The sequence below is a fragment of the Perca flavescens genome, chromosome 13 (genome assembly GCF_004354835.1).
Source record: "Perca flavescens isolate YP-PL-M2 chromosome 13, PFLA_1.0, whole genome shotgun sequence".
Classification (NCBI taxonomy): domain Eukaryota; kingdom Metazoa; phylum Chordata; class Actinopteri; order Perciformes; family Percidae; genus Perca; species Perca flavescens.
The window spans coordinates 11134724-11149517 of NC_041343.1; the positions used below are offsets into that span (position 1 = coordinate 11134724).

The 14794-nt window shown below is 38.3% G+C and overlaps 1 protein-coding gene across 2 annotated transcripts; it reads right to left on the bottom strand.

Moving 5' to 3' along the window:
• Nucleotides 1-2756: 2756 nt before the first annotated feature.
• hrh2b (histamine receptor H2b) lies at nt 2757-9639 on the bottom strand. Of its 2 annotated transcripts, none has more exons than XM_028596197.1 (3): nt 9559-9639; nt 4023-4864; nt 2757-3804 (listed from the first exon to the last, which is right to left on the bottom strand). In XM_028596197.1, the coding sequence occupies exons 2-3, from the start codon at nt 4641-4643 to the stop codon at nt 3325-3327; spliced, it is 1101 nt and encodes a 366-aa protein (XP_028451998.1). In that variant the 5' UTR covers nt 4644-4864; nt 9559-9639; the 3' UTR covers nt 2757-3324. The 2 variants fall into 2 exon arrangements, with proteins under 2 accessions (XP_028451998.1, XP_028451997.1); XM_028596196.1 differs by having other exon boundaries at nt 4023-4867; nt 9559-9636.
• Between the last annotated feature and the right edge of the window lie 5155 nt (nt 9640-14794).

Genomic DNA, 14794 nt, shown 5'->3' on the forward strand with positions numbered 1-14794 from the left:
ATAATAAGTGTTTCTTTTGAACTGGCACATAGCAAACAGTATGTTGTAGTATTGTGATGGTCTTTCTTCTTTATGGGCAATGTCTCATATTGTCTTCGCATTGATTACAGTGACAGACCTCTCCCTATTTGTTTTAACCCTGCAGTTCATTTAAAATACTGTTAAAAAGAGAATTCTCTTTACCGTTAAAGATATAGCAATCCCAAAAGCAGGCTCCATCCCTATTGTTGGAGTTGATAATTTCCTGAAACACTGTAAAAACTGTACCTACGTCTATCTGGTTAAATTATCTGTGTTTCATTAACACAAACAAATAAGTGTTCGCACACAGACACACACCAAAACAATAATCATATAACTATTGACAGAGGTGTGACATGGAAAATGATCATGTAAGAGTAAACAGAGATAACCACAATAAAAATGACAGACTCAACATCTCAGATCACGGTACAGTAGGTAGCGCGGTCACCGGGCCATATGAAACTAATGAGACACAAGCACAATATTGGATTAGAACAATTCTGAGTCAGTAATACATTTTTATAAAACACATAATGAGGCACTCAGAGCCATTGTGAATGTGTCTCTTAACTTACTATTAACATGATTAAAAATTATTTTGGTCCCATTATTTATAACAATAATTAAAGGCAGTTCTATCATGTGGCTTGTCTTTCTCGGTATGGAGATGATCAGTGGTGGGTCTTTTTATTTTTCGCATTCCTGTTCTTTGTTTTTTCTGGGATACAGTCCAGGTTCAGTTGCAGCACTCTATCATCAAACATTTACAGAAGCACAGAAACCAGGCTGATGAGGTTTAAATGCGTGGAGAATTTGCCATTATGAATGCATTTTAAACCAGAACTAATGCATTATGTACAGATTTAAAACATATGTGATATATCTATGATATGCATTCATTATAATGTAATATTTTTGCATACAACATGTAGTTAGACACATTTCAGAGCTTAAAGACACAGATTAACATTGCAAATGTTGAATTGCAAACTCTCACTCATTTTACAGGGGACAGGTTTTTAAAACTCCAAAAGCTTCTGGACTAATAGAAAAAAATTCCCTTTTTCACTTCATCCAAACAGCAGGACGTTAGGACTGATGGCATTCAGAGCAAGGACATAGATGCATAATAGTTTATTTCAATCTTTCGAAATGTTGTGTAACATTTCCAGCACCAGGCTCTTCCTCAGACTTCTGATAAAAACCGTGCCTATTGGGCACGGTGATGTGCGTGTCTTTTTTAACGTTACTTCTTGATTTTAAATTATTATTCATTATTCATTTGTAACTAATCATTACCCAATGTCACAATAAGGTGTTTTGCTAAGAAAAGAAAAGCATTCTATTCCAGCAATGATGCAAGCCAGAAATGTAAAGGGAATTATGTGCTGACTCCAGGAAGTCAGCTCAACAATTGGGATGCGATTTGCTTTTTCACTATACAGTAGTTACTGCAGCATGTAAACATCCAAATTTCTTAGGCTATGTTTACACATGGCCGGCTATTTTCATAAACGGACATTTCACCCTCTCCGTTTTCAAAAATAACAGATGTAAGTCAGACTTACGTGTAAAGCCATAGAGCCTGCTCTGATGGACTCAATGCAGCAAGGTTTATAGAGGAAACTCTTTCACCTCTCCATGTCCATATACATGCAGCACTCAAACTGGAGATGCACCCAACATGACTGGTAACAGTATTACAATTTCATCCTCCTCAGTTCCGAGGACTGAGCTACATTTAATGCTACCTATTACACCTCTGCCACTTGACCTAAATAAAAGTCAATAATTCCAATTACTTCCACTTTATACTGTATGTGCAGCTGTTGGCTTTATCGCTTCCAGTTTCAAGACTTTATATTTGTGAAGTGTGATCTAATGTCTCCTCCTCAGCAGCATCCACTCTTCTGCAAGGTTGAGGCAAGCGATCATTTCATCCCAAAGGGTTTTTTATTCCCTTTCACTGCTTCAACCTATCAACGTACTTCAACTACCATCGACAGCACCAAGGCTCACATTAAACTTTAATTAGAATTGTGCTCAGCTTGTCTTGTCTTGTTACTGACAAAACCATATCCATCTGCACATTCTTCAGTCATCATAATTATATTTGAATAATTCAGAAAGTAATGAAGAAGTTTGATAAAACATTAAAAAAATATATTACTATTCTGCCTTTAAATGAAGGAATTATTTAATACATGATTTTTTTAATTAATTAAAAGCCATAAATATAACTTGGTATCACATCTGGTAGCGTGCTTTCTGTCCAATTTTCCATTTTTAACTTATCTTTCACAATTTGTCAAGTGGACCACCTCTGCATTCCTAATCTTTTCTCATCCTTATCTTATACCACTGAACACATGTGTCAGTGCGTTGCAGTGTCAAGATATTATAACTGCTGACGTTTATGCCTGAGAATACATACATACATAAACAGTACATAGAGGTAGGAAAGCATAAACAATTTCCTAGATGTAGATGCTATTGTACATAGTCAATGCGATGCAGTGCATGTCCAGTAGAAGTCTTAAAAATCAGTCAGACAAAATCAGAGCAGTTTTATAATGACCTTATTGTTGTCCTCAATGTCTTTAAAAATTTTTAAATTGTTGTCCAGTTGCAGTTCATCTGTTAAAACATACAGGAAGTCTTGAATGTTACACTGCTTGGGTCAAGTCAAACATATACATTTGTACATATCAAATTAACTTGCTGGTCACTTATTGACTTTCAGTGGCAGGGTTGAGAGGAGAGAAAATACACAGTTTGCAAACGTTTAACCACTGGTGTCTTCATGTAGCTTGCTGGAAAACTTACTGAGTCATCTATTCACTCCTCTCAGCTCTGCTCTGACTGCTCCTTATTTTGAATTACATTGTTATATCATTTTTACACCTCTCAAAAAAAAGAAAGACATTTCAATACCGGTAAATTCCATTGATAACGTTATAACAAGCTATAATTATAACATTATATTGATATAACATTTGATGTAATCAAGAAAATATTGGGCATCTTTATTTAAGCACATTGACATTGGATTTGCTTAATGCAATAATTGTGTATCCAGTCCACGTAAAGTGTACATTTATCATGTTGTGACATAAGTTTTACACATTAAATTTTTTGTTTATACAATTGTATTATGTTTGGCACTATACAATAAATATCTGTGTGTGATATTGTAAATGGTTAGCTAACCTGTACTCTGAGTAGTGGAGAAAGTTGGTAATTAACACCATTTTGCTGCCAGTCTACAGTTCAGCAGAAGAACAACAGATCTATGGCATTTCACCGTGGCTCTTCAGGGATACCATTTCTCTCATGTAGAGTGAGGCTCTTCCCCTCAGTTTCTTTATTACCCGTGTCTATATATTTCTCAGACTGTTGGGAAACCCTTTGTCCGTTAGTAAAGGTCAATCGTTTATGAGCAGACACGCGAGGAAGCTGCGGTTTTCTGCAAAACAGTCCTCTGCAGCGAAGCAGCTCTCCGTAGGCCCTGCGGAAATCCCTGTTGAAGGCTGGATACAGGATGGGGTTAAGAGCGGAGTTAAAATAGCCCAGCCATAGGAGTACAGAGTTAAGTGTGTTAGGGGGGTTTGTCTTCTTCTTTACGCCCATGCAGATGAAGAAGGTGAAGTAGGGGAACCAGCAGATGACAAAGGCCCCCAGCACAGCTGCCAGGGTCACTGTTGCTTTGTGCTCTCGGGCAACGGCTGCAGTTGATGCTGCGCGTGCAAATGATGGAGTGGCAGCACGAATCCGCCGCACCTGACGAAATCGGTTAGGAAAAGGTTAGAGAGACAGAAAATGCAAAGAGCAATGCATTGCTCTGCTGATAACAAATTTTATTCAACAACTTAAGTGGCTGTGCTTAAAGGGACATAATTTCTCTCAGACAGATGCAAAAATGCATGCATGCCTTAAGTTATGACCTTTTAGATCCCACCAAAAAAAAAAGGTTTTACAAAATTAAAATAAACTCTGACCTGTTCTCGTGCCACTCTGAATATGCAGAGATACATTCCACACATAAGTAGCAGAGGCAGGTAAAATGAGCTAAAGGCATAAATAAGAACATAGTTGTTATTCCACTCAAACTGGCAGTAGTGTCCCTCGTTGTCCTCCTCCCCAATGCCCCAGTCCAAGTGCTGCACTCTGTAGTCTGCTGTGTTCCAGCCCAGGTGGATGGGCACAAAGGATACAGCTAGTGACAAGGCCCAGATGGCGATCATGGCCAGGGTCACCCTCAGAGGGGTAACTCTCCGGGAGTAGCTAAGGGGAGCCGAAATGGCTAGGTAACGGTCCACACTGATGGCCAGCAGGGTCAGGATGGAAGATGTACACAGCATGACATCCAGTGAGACGTAGATGTTACACAGGGCTCCTCCGAGGGGCCATTTCCCGCTGCGCAGCTCCAGAGTGGCAGAAAAGGGCAGCACCAGCAGGCCTAGCAGGAGATCCGTCACTGCCAGGGACACCACAAAGCAGTTAGCAATGCGCCACAGTCGACGACTGAGCCCCACAGCCAAACATACCAGCACATTCCCACCAATGGTCAGAATGATAAAAGAAACCAGAACCAGCCAGCGGACAGCTGTGGAGATCATGGTGACCTCCTCCACAGGCACTGGCTCACTGACACAATGCTGCTGTTTGTATCTCAGTAGAAAATGTTTTAAAGAGATTCATCCACTGCCAGTTCCATCAGACAATTCTTTACCCGGCTCCTTCCTGTAAGGTTAAGCAGGTTCCGAAGTAGATTACAGAGTGTCACACACTTTCCCGCCATCTCCTTTTTTCCCCCATTGCCAGTGCTGCAAACACTTCCCTGCTGAAGAACAAGAACAACGGTTATTACTTGAAAATTCAAGTCACCATATTAATACATTTTAATATTTGTGTATTTCAAAGTAATGCACGTTCATCCTTCTGACATTTAATGAAATAGTCTAATTGCAGCTGCCTGTTAAAAAGGTCAAATTACCAAGAATGAAGAATGAGCAAATAACCAAAAACACAACAGAAAAAGTATTAGGCTTGAGGACATTGCTTTCTGTTATAGAGTTCCACAAGGGAATTCACACACATCCTGATAATGCAGCCAATGTAGCAAGAGGGAAATTTATAGTCACCCTACTTTGTGTTATCTAATATAGCAAAATATACATAAAAAAAGAAACAGCAAAATATATCAGTACAGTAAATAATATATGTGAATCAAAGCAGCAGTGCTGTTTTGTGTTTTTGGTCATTTGTACACACCAGCTGTTTATTATTTTCATTTACTAAAGAAATTAAAATCCATTCACATGTTAGCAACACCAGCATATTATCCATTGTAATGTTTAACCAGATTCACAACATCCCCACTCTTCCGCCAGGAAATGGCAAGGCTGATTTTATGACATTAGCTGACATTATACAGCTTATACATTAGAGCCCTTCCGCTAAAAAATAGGACAGAGTCTGTAGAACGATACAGAGTGAATAGGTTGTGTTCTAAACACAATATCTGCTGGGCATAGGCTGGCCTGAACGTACAAACAAGCAATGGACCTGGTTGATCTACAGCACAGAAAGATGTGAAGCAGAGAATGGGACTTTGTATAAACATATGTTGAGGTTGAGAAGCTGTCCCCTAGAGACGGGAACATTTACTAGAGAGGCAGCATCTGCTAAAGCGTGGGCTGTTCTATATTGTGCATCACGGTCAGGCTAACTCAAGTGATCTTAAAAACCCAATCATAAAACATTCTGCCTCGGACTTTACAGAGTCAAGTAAACAAACCCCAGCTCTTTCAGTCTAAAAACAGAAAGATTTCTGTGTATCCAACCACATACCGTTTTTTTTGTTGTTGTAAGTAAAATGTACTTCAAGACATTTTGATCGCTACTTTTAAATTGCATATTTCTTTGCTGATGTTTTTGCAACCACAAATAAAGCTATTGTTTCTTTTGAAAAGGACAAGATGGATAAATATTTAAATCAAAGTATGTATGAATGAAATAAAAAAAATAAATGAATAAAATATGATCCATCTGCATGCCCAGTCTGGCATTCTTCTGTGAGGTGTTCTTTCAAAGCACCAGCTGTCATGCCTCGCAGGGAAGCTTAGCTAATTTCTTTCTTTTTTGTCATCGGACAGCATCCAAAAATCACTAGTCCTTTTCACAGATGCAACCTCAAAGGGCAACTTTAATATCATTTACTGATATCCATCCGAGATGTGTGTTTCATATTTCATGTGTTGCTCTTGCATCCACAGCAAGCTTTACATGGCATCACTCTTCAAACACATTTGGAATTTAGAATAAAGCGAATAGGCACAAATATGTACATTGTTGCTGTGTTTCTAGTGTTTTCCAATGTTTTAGAAATAAAACTAATGCATATACTATAGGCCAATAAAGAAAGTAGTCCAGCCCAAAGTGCCTGAGACTGCTGTTTGACAGTGTTTACATTCTGCGTGTTTGATAATGTTGTTTCTAATTTGCCATCTGCTTCCTTATTACAGTAAGGTCATCTGATGTACTCCCATAAATAATAGATGATATTTGGTATGGACAGATAATTCTCAAATTTCCTAATTATGGTTTGATGCTATTCTATAAGTGTCAGGGCATTTAATTTATGGAGCTTAATAATAATCCTTGTTGCAACTGCTGCAGTCCTTAGAATTTTTATTTATTGTCATTTTTATTGCCTGAGTTTTGTCGCTTTTCTGGTTAATTCTAATTTTTTTGTTTTTTTACTTATACAAGTACCATATCTCCATCTGCACTGGATCACATCTCAACAAACCTCTCTATCCAAACAGGATTCTAAAAACACAGAGACACACAAGCAACATTATATAATAGGTATGGTCAACACAGATAATATCTGTACCTCCAACTTTATGACACCTATTAAACAAAACAAACTTCTTGCTCATATATGTTTAGTTTAAGAAATGTGTCAAATTTCAAACTACAAACGTAACGAAGTTCGGATTACAAGGTTCACGTCTTTTAACTGCTTTATTTTTGTTTTGTGACAGTGATTGTGATCGGCTAAGACAATCATCCCTGCTGCGACCGAAGATATGATAACATGAAGTGTTTACAGTGACAAATATAAGAACAGCTATAATGTTTAAAGGTCCCATGGCATGAAAATTTCACTTTATGAGGTTTTTTAACATTAACGTGAGTTCCCCCAGCCTGCCTATGGTCCCCCAGTGGCTAGAAATGGTGATAAGTGTAAACCGAGCCCTGGGTATCCTGCTCTGCCTTCAAGAAAATGAAGCTCAGATGGGCCGATCTGGAATCTTCTCCTTATGAGGTCATAAGGAGCAAGGTTACCTCCCCTTTCTCTGCTTTGCCCGCCCAGAGAATTTGGCACACCCATGAGAAAGAGAGACATCATGGCTTTCAAACAAGCAAAGTGGCAGTTGGTCAAGGCCACACACCCACCCTCCACCTTGCCCCCTCCCTCTTTCCTCCTCAATAGCTACAGACACAGAAATGGCACATACTAAGGAAAGCTCATTGTGGGACTGGCTTTAGTGGCTGTAATTCTGCACCAAGGCTGAATTTCAGGAAAGAGACTTCAGATACAGTATTAGGGGACCACTAAGGTCTATATAAAAGCATCCAAAGAGCACCATGTCATGGGACCTTTAAGGTAGTGTGGGGGAAATAATGGGGGTGGTCCAATAATGATTTCTATTTGAGTGTAATTAAAACAGTTTCGGCTGTACCTGGCCATTCAGAGAATCCAAGGTTTTAATGTTTGCAATAATGTCACTAGATTCCCCTTGGGGATAAACACTTCTTGTTTCTATGGTGACTTTGTTTGTTCAGCATTGATAGAGTTTAGATCGAGCTGTGTCCCTTGTCCCTTGGCTCTTTGGTGCTACATAAACCAGGTTTCACCGGTCATGAATAGCCAGAGAAGATTTAATTAAAAAATTTATTAAAAAAAACATAATAAAATACTAAATAAAAGCCATGTTTGTCATCACTTTCATTTTGACTTGTTGCTGATGTACCACACAACTAAGGTAACAGGTGAAACTCAACACCATAGCACCATGCTAATAACTTGAGATCATTTTACAATTCATTGCATAATTAATTTGTTTGATTGATTGATGAGAAGAATATGTTATGTGTGAATGTGCATGACTAGGTGTCAACACTAACAAGAAAAACTGTACAGCATATCCCAATGCTTATTTTATTGCTTGTCTTATCTACAGTAACTATATGACATTGTGTTTCGTTTTGGCAGCTGTTTATATAATAGAAGTATATCTGCTCAGAAAGATCAGATAACCTTAAAATCACTCTCAGGTTAGAGAATATAAAAATCCCATCATGCAACAAACTAAGTTTAGCCGGTGATGAGTCAACAGTGTGAGATAACATTGCGGTAAAACATCCGGCCCAGAAGGACACAAGGTGGGCCAACAATATAAATTAACAATCTAACAACATTCGAAAAGTGAAACTACTAGGCGCAGTATGGTGAATCCTTTGCCACTGTGCAAAAGTCACATCCAAGGAGAAGTTCTATGATTTGTGTACAGTGCATTTGTATCCGTGCCTTGTCCTCTTGACCTAAGCTTATTGCAACTTTGTTTCTGCCACAAACTCAAGAAAGGAAATTTTTTCCACTCCATTAGCTTATGTGCTGTTTCCACTAAGCATACGAGTAACACTTAACATAAACTTAATCGCTTTTCACGGAACAACTCCCACATGATTGCTAATCATATCAACTAGCTATACTGTCATGTTTTTACAACAAGATGTCAGAAAGAGATAGCGATGCAATTTAATTACTTATACAACATTTAGCAGTGATTTAAATACAGATTAAACAAACACGAGCCATAGTAAAAACATTCTGAATTGGAATCAATGATATACAATTTGAATACAGTATATTTTAATACCATATAAATATTACTGCACACATGAATACATATTTTATCATTCTTTTAGTAATGAATATTCAACACAACAAAAAGTTACAAGAGTCTAAAACCTTGCCTGCTGTTCCTACATGCAGCTCCATTCAGGATCTAAGCGGTTTAAACTGAGTGACAAACTGTCGACCCAACATTACCATTCTTGTCCAATATTAACTCTCTCTCTTATAGTGGGCTAAAACCTACAGCTATAGACTAATATGCAGAACAATTAAAGTGAAACCACAAGCTATCTCACATGTGCAATCATTTTATAATACCACAAATATCACAAAATGCAAATATGTAACTTGTCTTCTAGTTGATGTGATATAGCAGTACACTGCTGCACGTACATGCTCGCTAACATCATGTGAATGTGTAATCAGAGAAAAGGGGACATAAATGAATCACTAAGCAACACTTTCATACGTTAATATACATATCTCAGTGGAACACCAAACATGACTTAGAGCACGAACCTTCATCCTTGTGAATGTAAAGTGTTTGCTTTGTTAACCTTCAGTGTTCCCTAAATAGAGTTGTTCAAAGTGTGTTGACTCACCTCACATGGTTTGTCTTAAACGTCCGTCTAATCATAACCTTCTTCCCAGATCGTGAATCCTCTCCTCTGCTTCCTTGGTCGTGCTTAAATGCAAACTTATTTCTCTCTCTCACTCACTCTCTATGTATCTCCTCCCTCTCTCTCTCCCTGTCTCTGTCCTCATAGACGTGCAGACAGACACATGTAACGCACTTTCACTCCCTCTAGTGCATCCATTCATTGCCCCTAAGCATTATCACTGTTGTTTTAGCTTAAGAAATGTATCTCCTCTTACAACAAGGGTCTTTTTTTTTATTTGAAAGGGCTCAACAGTATTTCAATAGATTAAGATTGTGTTAACAAATAAGAATTATTAAGATGAACCCAATTAATTAGGTCATCACCTTGTGTCTTCATTGCATGTTTTGTAGCCTCTATAATTTGCTTATGTAGTGTACAGTAAGTATGGTTAAAGTTGTGGGGCAAGGTGAGCCATGCGTTACTCACTTTAAGGGATAGTTCAGATATGTTGAAGTGGGGTTGTATGAGGTACTTATCCATAGTCAGTGTATTACCTACACACCAGTAGTTTGGAGAAGCAAGCAGGAGTACCGACACGGAAGCAAAGCAATGCTGGGCAGCAGCAAAACACATTTTAGCCACCTAAAAAAAAAGCTCACCTAAAAACATCAATGTCAGTTTAAGTGATTGCTATATTAGGAATATTTTCACTGCTTTACCTTGCCATCAGGCAGCCCTTTCCGACAGGGAACTTAAGCAGTTATATCGACCTATGCTGTCGTCAAAGCTACCAGACTCTTTGGACAAAAACTGTAATTTTATCCTGCAGAAAACGGGTGTTGCTGGTCTACCGCTGCCTCAGTGGGTTAGTTTGTTTGTGTGTGACTTCGGTGAATCAGAATAACACCAAGTTTTAAGTTGTAGCGCTGGCTATGATGAGAGCAAAGATGGATATAGAACGGCTTGAGTTCCCCATCGGAAAGAGCTATATGACAGCAAGGTAAAGTGGTGAAAATATTCTAAATTTAGTGTTCACTTAATATCAAGCTATGTCCGTACTAAAATACAGAAACTTCCTTTTTTACTGTTGCTTTAAATTCATGATTAAATAAGGGTTAAACAAGATTGCAGACAGTAGCGTGGATTAGTGTGGATGCTGATCAGGATGTTACAGTAATATCCTCAATCCAAGAGGGAGCCATGAAATAATTTATTTAGAGAGGAGGAGAAGGCCTGAGAATCACAGAGGCTGTTCAGTTAGAAATAGCAATGCGCTACGCTTCATAAAACTGACCAGGTCAATGGGGTAACAGAGACTAATATCTTAAGTCAAGTAGAAATTAAGCATTAAGAATGTTAAGTATTAAGTGAACTCATTTGGATGCACTGGTCCAGAAATGAACGCTCAGTAAGCAAAGCCAAATAATGGTGAAAACCTTGTTATTTTAATCAATACATTAAATACAAAGGAAGAATAATGACGATAATATGTATTATCTCATGCTTTACGCCACGTCTTTTTCTTTGGCTGAGTCAAAGTCAATGTAGCATAACTACTAAAGTTTATTTGAGGCGGGCTTCCCGAAGCAAGAGACTCAACACACCTTACAACTAAAATAAACAACACAGTAGCAAGTGAGCAATAAAAAGATAAGAAATAAATAAACAATGAGATCAGAAATAGATTATTCTTAATACAAATGTAATGATAATTTGGCTGTTGATAGTTAAAACAAATAAAGAGCGCTTTATCTTAATAATTAAAGAAGTTAGCAGTTTGTGGTTAGCAGATAGTGTAGCTGTTATAGGGGTCAGTGTTTCATTTCAATTTTAACAGAATAACCTTAGAGGCTCTGCAATTATATCATGCACTTGAAATGTAACAAAACATCAAGCATTTTCTTCTTTATTTGGTATTACTTATACAGTGCTCGTTGAAAATGTGCCTGTTTGGAACGGGCCGATTGCTTGGCTTGTGGTATTGCTGCTTGTAGAATTCATCAAAACCAAATTACTTAGAGAAGGACCCCAAACCCCTTAATATGCAACTCCCCTTAGTTAGTATAGTAGTATACCCTACTACTAACTTACTGATTTACCTGACAGAGAACGTTGCAGATTCAGAATGTAATCATACAATCACAATGAAAATGTGGAGTAATCAGACGTCATGGAGTTATGGCAGTGCGCTACCCACCTGGCCCGTTATGAGAGCTAATCATCTGTTTGTGTGTGTGTGTGTGTGTGTGTGTGTGTGTGCGCAGAGAGAGAGAGAGAGAGAGAGAGAGAGAGAGAGACAGAGAGAGACAGAGAGAGACAGAGAGAGATGGTGTTGTCTTGTGTCATATGATCATTAACGAATTTAACACTTCAGCAGAGGTGTTCATTTTCAAACAGGATTAGTGGCTTGACGGTTAACGGTGAAGTAGGGGATTTGATTGGCGGGGCTATTTTGGCAACGGTAATGTTATTAGTTAGCAGTAGACTTAATTAAGATCTCTGCATGGTAAATCCATACAGCTAGCTAGACTATCTGTCCAAACAACTTTTGAACGTACAATTGTGACGATTGTGATTGGTTTAAAGAAATGCCAATACACCACGGCATGGTTTTCTTCCATCCCGGAATGTTGTGTGGACTAGCCAGACCCTCCTCAGCGGTGCTGTGGAGCAAGGTTTGGCAAACCTAGACTACCGCTGCTGCAGAGAAGGATCTTGGAGAACTGAACAGAACAGAGCAGCTCGTCTTGCCCTTCGATGCAGACCCTTAGGTTTAATATAAACAACATGCATGTCAATCGCTCCGGGTTGAAAGTTGAGGAGAGGCTATGGGCATCAGTCCTGGTTTTTGTTAGAAAATAAAGAATGTATTGAAAATTCCTAATTGTTTGTATAGTCAAATCACATTTAGCCCCACCAGACATGCCACTAGAGGTTTTTACACAGTTCCTAGATCCAGAACACAATCAAAGCAACGTACAGTATTGTATCGAGGTATGGTTTCATGGAACCCACTTCCAGCTGAGATTGCTAAAGCACAAAATAAAGCAAGCTTTAAAAAACAAGTAAAGCAACATCTGATGGCCCTACGCCTCTCACCATATTTTGTGACTACATTGTACATGGATACAAATATGTTGCAAGATTTCACTTTTGTATATGCAGTGCTTATGAATTTAGTTTAATATATATAGTATATGAAGATGAATATGTATAGTTATATGCATATGCATCAGCTAATGGGGATCTACAAAAATCACTACAGTCCTAAGTTACTTTACATTACCATGATATGTAAAATATAAACTATCATCATAAAAGACATAAAAAATATGCATAAGAAATTACTTTCCACTATCACTTATAAGAATGGTTATACTTGCTTACTTGTGTATGAGTGTTGTTTTTATACCGGTGATGACTGTGTGTATGTGTTCTTCAGGCTAACCGGCTGTTAGATGTGTCTAGCTGCGGAATACGATTCTTCTCCAATAATAGGAATTATAAAGGCCTTCCAGCTGTATTGTCTGTCAATCATCCTCATTCACACTGGTGTGCTAACAAGATGTGAGTAAGCCTGAAGTGATGTGTCTGACTGACAGCCTTTTCTCACTGTTTCAAGGCCGCTGTTTTCACCCGCTTTGTGTTGCTGCAATGCCAAATCAGATTTTTCTTCTATCATCAAAGCTGTTTTCTAAATCAAATAGATATTTTCCTGGCTGAAATATACTGTCATATAACAATTTCTTCTGATATTCAAGGTTTATAGAGGATACATTCTAATCACTTTTCATCTATTTCACTCATTCAGTGAAATATCCTATTTAAGACAGCTGTGAGATGGATTGAAATTGGTTTTGTTTTTATTTTTCATTGAACTGTCTCTCAAGTATTGGATAGATTGTACAGCAAATTATATTCCCCACAGGATGAATTGTAATAACACTATTCTAATTGGTTCTAATTATTTTGTTGGTACCTGCAAAACTAATAAGATACCCATCAGCCTCAGCTGTGCTATGTTTTTAGTGCTAAGTAGCAAATGTTGGCATGTTTACACATTAAACTAAGATGGTGTATATGGTAAGCATTTTACTTGCTAAACCTCAGCATGTTGGCATTGCCACTGTGAGCATGTTAGCATGTTGATTAGCATTTAGCTCGGGTACAGCTGCACAGAGCACTAGCGTGGCTGTAGACAGTTAGTCTATGCTGTAGACTGTAAGAGCCAGGCTATGACTGAAAATAAATGGTTCACAAGAGTGGTGTCCGACCACGTGGGTCGGCAAAAGTGTTCAGTTGTTTCCGTACTGCCACATTCAAAGGCAGGGTAAAGAGCCTGCCATCAGAGAGAGGTGGGGACTGGGGAGATGCCATAATGCAAAATAGTGTTGCACTTACATCAAGTGACATAAATAGTTGTGTAATGAATGAAAAAGAGAGCTAAAGAGAGACGTTTAAACCCTGTCTCTTCCATCCCCTCCAAACAGCAGGGAGACGTATCGTTTTTGGAAACTTACCTCTTATGACAGGAGTAACCTGAAATTAGTGCTAGTGTCTACAACTTTCTTTCAAATGCCCAATGCCCTTTGATTGCATTTATATTATGTATTGTGCCTTAAAGGACGGAGGAAAAAGGGCTGAAGTAGGGTGTTTGATTGAGTGGGACTATGAGCATGCAGTAGATGGAATCCAAAAATCCCTAGTCTGACCTAAACAGACATGCAACATAACATAAATGGTAAAAGAAAGAAAAAAACCTGCCACACTGCAGCTGTCCTTAAGTGTTTAACAATGTTTGTTTTTTTTGAGGTTGAAATTTTTTAGTTGTTGATGTGCATTAGTCATTTGCTTGCACTTGTGTTTGTATGTGTGGTATGAATGTGTGAGCCTAATGAATTCCCTTCTTGGGGCAATAAAGGAAGCCATTTTCAGATATGGTATGCTTTGCTTTCACCGTTTAAAGAAGTATGATACTCCTTATACGAGGCAAAGCATGGCTTTCGTGATCCTCTCTATGTGATTATATAATTCATAATTATGAAGACATTTAAACCCTGTCCAGTGAAAGTGTGATATGTGCCACCATTAATGTGTCCACACACCATTATCCTTCTTATTAACCAGTGTCAAACACAATGGAAGCCAGGAAACAGAAAATACAGGTAAGAAGGAAAATTGTTAAGTGTGTTATGCAGGATTATTAAGCCAAATTATACCACGTCCAATGCCGTAT